The sequence below is a fragment of the Nicotiana attenuata genome, chromosome 8 (genome assembly GCF_001879085.1).
Source record: "Nicotiana attenuata strain UT chromosome 8, NIATTr2, whole genome shotgun sequence".
NCBI lineage: Eukaryota > Viridiplantae > Streptophyta > Magnoliopsida > Solanales > Solanaceae > Nicotiana > Nicotiana attenuata.
Window position 1 is genome coordinate 14463319 of NC_031996.1, and position 9785 is coordinate 14473103.

General features: G+C 38.1%; 1 protein-coding gene and 1 long non-coding RNA gene across 3 annotated transcripts; both read right to left on the reverse strand.

Annotated features, from left to right (window-relative positions):
- Positions 3663-4629, reverse strand: LOC109231506. Its single transcript, XM_019397167.1, has 3 exons — positions 4368-4629; positions 4250-4324; positions 3663-4126 (listed from the first exon to the last, which is right to left on the reverse strand). Exons 1-3 carry the CDS (start codon positions 4627-4629, stop codon positions 3663-3665), a joined length of 801 nt encoding a protein of 266 aa, XP_019252712.1.
- LOC109231786 lies at positions 5297-8555 on the reverse strand. Of its 2 annotated transcripts, none has more exons than XR_002068837.1 (4): positions 8028-8555; positions 7323-7409; positions 6658-6853; positions 5297-5666 (listed from the first exon to the last, which is right to left on the reverse strand). It is a non-coding gene; the product is annotated as an uncharacterized LOC109231786 (long non-coding RNA). The 2 variants fall into 2 exon arrangements; XR_002068836.1 differs by having other exon boundaries at positions 7323-7446.

Below are 9785 nucleotides of genomic sequence, written 5' to 3' on the forward strand. Positions count from 1 at the left end.
GCGGCTGAGCACCCCTCAACCTCGGGCAAGCCCTCCTGAGATGACCATACTCGCCACACTCATAACATCCACGCGACTGCTGTAGCTGCGGAGACTGAGGCCGACCATATCGACCTGAATGACCACCTGAAATACTATGAGTGACCTGGAGAGCTGACTGAAAGGGCCTAGAAGGATGGCCTCTACCACAAGAACCTCTACCTCCTGACGAGATACCACTAAATCTGCCAGCATGACGGGGCCTCTTATCCGACCCATGACCACCTCCCTGTGGCAGAACTATCTCAACTCTACGGCCCACATTGGCCGCCTCCTGAAAAGCGATCTCACCCCCGGCCTGAGCCATTATACCCGACTGACCTGCCACCGCTGGCTGAACCACTGGAAGCAAACCCACTCGAATGACACCCTCTATGAGGCCTACCAATCGGACTAGAGCGTCTTGAAGAACTGGGGTGGCAATGAACCCCTCTGGGACCTGAGCTGGGCCGACTGGAACTGCTGGGGCTGGAACCTCCTCCTCAAACTCACCCTGAGGCTCCGCCTCTGGGGCTTCTGCTCGGGGCTCGGACTGCTGAGCGGTAGATGAGGAAGCGTGTGTTCTCTCCATCTGCGAAAGAACAGAGTAGAAATTTAATCGGTGGTTGAGAAACAGAACCGCACGACAAGAAAGATCAATTGTGAAGTTTTTCCTAACTCTGCAGCCTCTGGGGGATAAATACAGACGTCTAGTACCGATCCCTCAGACTCTACCAAGTTTGTCCGTGAGTTGTGAGACCTATGTAACCTAGAGCTCTGATACCAACATGTCACGACCCGGATTTCCCACCTTCGGGGGTCGTGATGGCACCTACTAGTAGGAGCTAGGCAAGCCAAACTTAATCACTTTCCATTAATCACCTATTCCTTTTTAATAATTAACAGCATTAAAATAAAGGCAACAGAACTAAATTCATAAGCGGAAGTCTTAAATTTCAAATAACTGAATAAAATACGGAATTCCCAACATGAATCTCTACCCAAGAACTGGAGTCACATACTCACGAACATCTAAGAATACTAAATACAAGGTCTGAAAGAAACATCTCTGTTTTGTCTCGGATACAATGAGATAACAGCCAAATATAAGGATAGGGGAGACGCCGGGCCTGCGGACGCCTGCAAGGCTACCTCGGTGTCTCGCTAGACTGGAAACCTGCACCCACGCTACTGGAGCTGCTGACCAAAACCTGGATCTGTGCAAAAGAGCACGGAGTGTAGCATCAGCACAACCGACCCCATGTGCTAGTAAGTGCCTAGCCTAACCTCGGCGAAGTAGTGACGAGGCTAGGACCAGACTACCAGATAAACCTGTGCAGTTCAAATATATACATACTACGGAAAGAAATACGGGAAGTAAACAGTCAATAACGGAAGGGGGAACATGTTATGGGGAGGCAACTGATACAATTAGGAAAACACAATATAAAGGTAGAAGCAGCCAAAGAATTTACAACGAATCAAGAAACGAATACTCCAACTAAACACCCTTGAATCAGCAACTGTTGCGGCGTGCAACCCGATCCTCAAATATCATTGTTGCAGCGTGCAACCCGACCCACCAATATCATTCTTTCTCATCCAAACAACAGTCACAAATACGGGGCAAAGAAGTAAACAAACAATGGCAGAAAATCCCGGCAAGGTAAATAACCAATAGCCATCTTTTTCTTTCTTATCTTACTTTATAATTCACTTCATCATTCGAGCCAATGCTCCGGAGAATTAAATAATCATAATGTCTTTCTTACGTTCTTTACAATATATAGGAATCCTCAATTAAGCATGGAAATTTCAACAAATCATGATAATCGCATTTTAGAGACTCACGGTCATGCTAGACACCAATGTATAGATACTCGTCACCATGCCTATATACCGTACTCGACAATTAGCAAGTAGCAAACAAGACTCAACTCCTATTCCCTCAAGCTAAGGTTAGGCCAAACACTTACCTCAACTTCCACAGCCAAATCAATCCTCGACAACCGCTTTCCCTCTCGAATTCGGCTCCAACTCAATCAAATCTATAAAATAAGGACTTTATAATATCAATATATGCTAAACAAATCAAACCCAATGCCTAATTATAGATTTCCAAGCTTTCTTCCCAAAAATTCCAAAATTGCCCCCGGGCCCGCTTGGTCAAAATACGAGGTTCGGACCAAAATCAAATCCCCCATTCACCCACGAGCCCGACTATATAATTTGTTTTCAAATTCGACCCCAAAACGAGATCTAAATCAAGAAAATATAGAAAACCCTAACTCTACCCATTTCCCCCAATTTCTACCCTAAATCATATGATTTGAGCTTAGGAATTTGATAAATAGTGATGAAAAATGAAGAAAATAAGTTAAACAATACTTGCTCAAGAAGCTTTGGTGAAGAGATGCTCTAAAAATCGCCTAGAAGCCTTGGAGAAGAAAGGGTTCGTGTATTTCGTGAAAATTTCCCGTCACTGTTCTGTTTTGGGCATTTTAAATAACTGGGCGAATTTGCCCTTCGCGTTCGCGGAATCAAGGTTGCGTTCGCGAAGGGTTGGCTTAACAGACTATCGCGTTCGCGATGAGAAGGACTGGGGGGATCCAGGGGATTGGTCTACGCGAACGCGTTGACCTATACGCGAACGCGATGAGGCAAGGCTGGGACCCTACGCGAACGCGGTCCAGCCATCGCGAACGCGGAGAAGGAGAGAGGGCTGGGCCCTCAGAGTTCAAAGACTCTATGCGAACGCGAAGGGAGAATGCGAACGCGAAGAAGGACTTGCTCGAGGCTTCGCGAACGCGAACAAGGCGTCGCGAACGCGAAGAAGAAAAGACCTGAGCACCTGATGCAGATTTTCTGCAACTTTTCTAAGTTCAAAACCACCCCGGAACACCTCCGAAACACTCCCGAGCCCTCGGGGCTCCTAACCAAACACATACACTAACTAAACAACATCCTACGAACTTAACCGTGCGATCAAATCGCCAACATAGCATCAAAATCGATGAATCAAGCCTCAAAGTTTTTCTTCAAACTTCATAAACTTTCAAATTTAGAGTTTTAAGTCCGAAACACGTCAAACGACGTCCGATTTCAACCAAACTTCACAGAAATATCTTAAAACACATATAAGACCTGTACCGCGCGCCGGAACCAAAATACGGGCCCGATACCAACACGTTCTAATCAATTTTCATTTCCATTTTCCTTAACAATTTTAGAAAAATAATTTCTTTTAAAAATTCATTTCTCGGGCTCGGGACCTCGGATTTCGATTCCGGGTATATGCCCGAGTCCCATATTTTTCTACGGACCCTCCGAGACCGTCAAATCACGGGCCCGGGTCCGTTTACCCAAAATGTTGACCACAGTCAAATTTACTCATTTTAATACCAATTTTTAGCATTTTCACATAATTTCACGTATAAGCTTTCCGGCTACGCGCCCGGACTGCGCATGCAAATCGAGGCGACTAAAAATGAGATTCTTAAGGCCTCGGAAGAAAGGAAGGAGAGAGAAAATAGGTGATGACCCTTTGGGTCGTCACAATGTACGTGCTCCAAAGCTAAAAAAGAATGATCAGACATACAAACGGTATCAGAACTCAAATATGTCTTCTCCGGACTATGATTGAGTTAAACCATATATTCATTGATTGATTCCACCATATCAAGAGTCGGAGCAAGAATTGCTCTTTGTTGGAGGTAATCTATGTCACTGGAATGGCTAAAGAAATCTGAATATGTACTTTCAACAATTGCCGATATTGGATCATCACAATTACTTATGAGAAGATCATCAGGGATTTGGACCTTCTCAATGCCATCAATGGAACTCCCAATCCTTCCATCACTGATTGCCAAAATCCATTCAGAAAAATTTCTTACCTCATCCAAATGTGCATCTAACTGATCTATTTGCAACCTCATATTCTTTGTTAGATTTAAGACTACACAGTGGGTCCATAAATACGACGAATTAAGAGTAGCACTAACAATATCTTGCCTAGATCCTTTTGCAATAACATGCAAAATTTGTCTGAAGTCACTACCAAGAACAACTATTTTACCTCCAAAAGGTTTATCAGCACAGGATGTGTCTTTAAATATAAGAATATCTCTAAGAGTTTGATCAAGAGCTTCATAACAATATTTATGCATCGTCGGTGCCTCATCCCAAATAATCAACTATGCCTTTATAATTAAATTTGCTATAGGACTACCTTGCGTTATATTGCATGTGGAATCTTCAGTTGGATTGAGAGTAATTGCAAATCTCGAATGAGCTATTCTACCACCTGGTAACAAAAAAGACGCAATGCCACTTGATGCAACAATTACCTCTATATTGTATGCCAGAAGACAGAGTCTTCCAAATACAAGTCTTGCCAATTCTCCCGTAACCATACAAAAAGAAGAATCCACCTTTGGCTTCATTCACCGCCCTCATAATTTTATCATAAATCGACTTTTGTTCAGCTGCCAAATTCATTAATAATTGTTGATGTTCCTCTAACAGAGAACGGCGATTATAACGCAATTCATCATGGATTAATCTATTGCTATAGTCAACTTCTTCCTCATTGTAAAGAGGTCTTGGCATTGTTGGAAAATCCTGAAAACTTCTTCCACAACGTTTCAAAACTTTTTCCAACTTTTGCAAACAATAATTTTTTAATTCATCATCTGTTAGCTCTCCTTCTGAAAGAACAAAGAATTATAGAATTTAAATAATCATATTATAAAAAATATATTACATGATTAAACAAATAAGGTATATTTTATTTAACAAATATAGTTAGGTTAGTTGCTTTTAATTATGATTTACACAACAAAGAACTTATGAATGCTATATCCCGCAATTCCTTATCATCTTAGAAATAAAGGTCATAAATTAAAGAATATCGATAATAAAAAATAAATTAAAGAAATCAAGTAGAAAAAGTTCGATTATGTATTTATATAAAAATAAATTTGCAGATTTTGTTTTAAATTTTGTGTAAGATTTAGTCCATGAGTTAAGATTATATTTGTTAACCCTTTAAATATACTTGGAGCTAGACTAATTATATCCTCATATGTACACTCAAAATTTCCAAACAAAATATATAAGTATGTAATTTTTTGTCCACTTATCCTCTTTATAACTATATTTAGTTATTATGCTACAAATAACTATTTTATTGGTATCCTCATATTTACACCGAGATATTATTTGATAAGTTGAATATAAATATAGATAACCATTACATACAAATTAATAATTACGACACCAGAAAAGACTAACCAGTTTTCAAATTTGCTACTGGAAGGGGCTTTGGATTATATGCAAGAGGCTTGAATTTCGAAATATGTCCACAACTCATTATGGGGTAGATAACTGATGGTGTGCAATTTTGATATGATGGAGTTGGCACAACAACATGTCCATTTATTTTATCGCCATCTGCAGTATGCATTTCAAACATTCTAATTATACTCAATCCAGATTTATTTGTATTCTCCTTCACCAATATGCCTTTCCCTTTGTTATGCTTTATATTTGAAGACAAACAACTTTCAAACGCTGTCGTTCACAAACGCTGCCTTTGTTATGCTTTATTGCCATCTGCAGTATGCATTCCATACATTCTTTGTTTACTGCAGAATATTTGAATAAACAATGAGAAGCACTTATATAAGTAAAAGCCTTGAATGGAACTATACACGTTGCTGCTGGAAGAGCTGGAGCAAGCCTTTCAGATTTTACCCCCATCCAAACTACATGGAGTATCTACAGGGATTATCGAGATGTTCATCTGATTCAAACAATGTACATTACTATGGGACTTCAATATCTCATACATAAAGGTTACACTTTACACTATATTCAATATGACCACACAAATAGCATCAGAGAGAAATTCACTATTTTAAAATTGGAGGGATTCAAAACTAAAATTCTCGAGCTCTTAATCCCAATAAGAGTTATTCCTCACACTTATTTATACTCGTTAAAATTCATTTGGTTACACATTTGATCAATTCCCGATCTATCCAATTCAGGGAAAATAATGTACAAAGTTTCTAATCCCAATCATGACCAGCGGTTCGGAACCTTTTTCCCATTTTACTATTCAGGGGATGTTGTCCCATTTTTTTGGACTTTAATATTTCATACAAAAAATATATATTAGAAGTTTGAAGTCGCACGAACACAAGTAGATACATAAATCTTAACTACACAAAGATACTTGTTCAGCACTTGATTCATTCACTTAACTCACATATAACATTTATAAATTCCTTCTCATCATTCTTGGATGATATAACACCATAAACGTTCACATGCGACATTAATGCAATATTTCAGAAATATGCAGTTGCACTTCTAACATAAATAAAGTTCATATCACAAAGAGTCAACTAATTTCAGATATTAAAACATGATTCCAAAAGGTAAAAACCCAATTAAAATACAAATAAAACTACTTCAAATTGTACCAAAGTACTGGTCTTATCACCTTGGTCATATGATTCTACTTCACCATAACTTACAACCTCTTCTATGACATCTATAATATTTTAAAACAACGGTCACGACAAAGTTGATAAGACATTCAAATAAAAGAACTGCGAAAGGAATACTTACCGAAGAGTCTACATCATTTGACTCCTCTACAGTCGTCTTATGGGTAAATGCCAACTTTAATTTATGTCGCGCATATTTAAGTTTCATACTATTTGGTCCAACCACAAAATTCCTCATAAAGTACAAACCCAATTCCTTTATCTTTGGTTTGAACATACGTATAAGAGACCGACCAAAAGTCGCATGAATCCGAGCCCTAGAAAAAAATAATTCATAAATAATATTGAGTCAGGAAAATACTCAGTTGTACAGTGTTGTCTCAGATTATATTAAACAATCAAGCACCAATGGGTAAAACATAATATGTGAATGCGTGCCTTTCCAAAATAACAGACAATGCGGATTTTATTGTAATTACTGTTCATATGACAATAATCTTAGATATTTTATAGTTTAAGATCTCCAAACATTTTCTCGCACATGAAAAAAATTCTTTAGAACAAACTACAAGCGATTTCAAGTATACTAAAAATCTTTTCTACCAAAATTGCAGATGAAGAGTTAGCTTCATTCACAGTTGGAGGTATCTCCATCTGGACCATAAAAACTGAAATTGTAGTTGATTAAACACACGCATAACCTAATGAACTCCATAGTGCAAATCAGAAGATGGATGTTGTAGTCAAATTACGGGAAAAAATAAATACAACTAAAAAAGAATGCACCTATTCGTCTTCAATAATTAATTCAAGAGAGACGGTGTTGTCTTGTTTGTCGCGGCCTGGAACGTGCCACAATTTCACTACTTGTACCTTCAAATTCCAAGTCATCTTGTTACTCGATATATCGCTGACATAGTCAAAGTTTGCCATCATATTTTGCCTTAGAGAAAATTGGATCAAAGTACTGTCTGTAGTAAAGTATATGCCCGGTGCAGCTATATATATAATGAAGACAAACCCTAAGTAGTATTACATTAAAAAAAATTCAGCTGCAATATATATGTAAAGTATATAATATAAATTCACATAATATTTTTACTTGCTATAAATAAGAAACAAAATACGTGCGTTTAGGGGCGTAAACATTATGAAACAGAATTTTCCAAAAAACGTGCCGGAAAATATGTGTTTCAGCCCATAAAATGTAAGGGAAAATAGAAATTTGAATTTGACGCAACTAATTTAGGGGCTTTTACTTTATGAAAAATATATTTCCATAAAAAGAGTAGGAAAATGTGTGATTCAACCCAAAAAGTTAGGGAAATAGAAATTTTAATTCCAAGCAACTAATTTAGGGTTTGTATCTAAAATTAAGGAGAAAGTTATCTCCTTAAACATACCTCGAATTTTGGGCAAACAGAAATTTGCAAGTGAATAATTTAGGGTTTATATCTAAAATTAAGGAGAAAGTCATGTCCTTAAACATACCTCGAATTGGATTTTGGTTGGAGATGATAAAATGTAATAGTTGCTGGGAAATTGTGAATCTTTTCCAAGTAAAAATCCCTCAATTTTAGATAATAAACATTCCGATCTGAAGAGGTGTTATCCGTTTATGATTTTATATAACATACAATGTTTCTTGTTGCTGAATTTCTTCTCATCTTCCATGACAAAGTGATATAACAATGGTGGGAAATAGATGAAGAAAAGAAAGACGCTTCTGAAAGAGATGAAGATAAGAAAGAAGCTTATGAAAGACACTTCTGCAATTATTTTTTTTGTAATTTTTAATATATTTAGTTGAAAACAAATTAAGTAATTGAATTTTCTGGAAAAGAAATTGGGTTGAATAAGTTGCCAAATGTTTTGTTAGAGGGTGTATGGATTGGCCTATTTTAAGTGCTTATTGGCTTTTAAGTATTTTTTTAGTTTGTGTGGTGTTTGACAATGATAAAAAGTGCTTAAAAGCACTTACTTGTAGGCATAAAAAGTACAAAAATAAGCCAAAAGCCAAAAGTTGGGTATTACCAACATATGACTTTTGGCTAGCTTAAAAACTACTTTTTATAAACCAATCCAAACACCCTCTTAATAGGTTGCCACTTGGCTAAATGAGAAGGCAAACTTTCTTGCTTTAATATATATCTAGATCTTTTCCAAGTAGAAATACCTCAATTTTAGATTATAAACATTCCGATCTGAAGAGGTATTATCCGTTTATGATTTTATATAACATACCCTGTTTCTTGTTGTTGAGTTTCTTCTCATCTTCCATGACAAAGTTGTGATGACCCAAGGGGTCATCTTTTGTTTTAGAATCCGAATCCGGGTTCCGAGGTCTTGAAAACCTCACTTTCTTTCTCCTGGATTTGCGTGTGCAGTCCGGGCTCATTTTCGGAAAGGCTTTATGTGAAATCTAAGAAAAATATTGAATTTTACCTTTAAATTGATTAAAGTTGACTTCGGTACAATATTTTTGGTAAACGGACCCGGACCCGTGATTTGACGGTCCCGTAGGGTCCATAGTAAAATATGGGACTTGGGGCGTATGCTCGAAATCGAATTCCGAGGTCCCTAGTTCGAGAAATGAATTTTTGAAGAAAGTTGTTAAAGTGAAAATATAATGGTTTTTTGAAATTTAACATTGCTTGATCTTGATGGTATCGGGCCCGTATCTTGGTTGCGGAGCCCGGTATAGATTTAATATGGTATATAAGTAATGTCTGTGAAATTTAGTAAGAAACAGAGTTTATATGACGTGATTCGGACCCTCGGTTGTGAAAATAGAAACTTTAAGTGTTCTTGAGAATTTTATTGATTTTGATGCTAAATCCGTATTTTAGAGATTTGATCGCACGAGCAAGTCCGTATGATATTTTTAGACTTGTGTGCATATTTGATTTGGAGCCCCGAGGGCTCGGGTGAGTTTCGGATAGGCTTCGGGATGTTTTAGACTTGAAATTTCTGGTGTTTTGGGCTTCTGTTGTCATCTGGTATATCCTTCTTCGCGTTCGCTAAGGAACTCTCGCGAACGCGAAGAGTAAATTCGTCTGAGGGAAATTCCTTCCACGCGAACGCGAGGCACAGGTCGCGAACGCGTAGCGTTGGGGGCATTACCCTTCGCGAACGCGACCTGGCTATCGCGGACGCGAAGGCCATTTTGGCAGGGACCTAGGGGAGGGGTGAAATACTCTACACGAACGCAGCAAACGGCTCACGAAATTGAAGGTCGGGGGGGGGGGG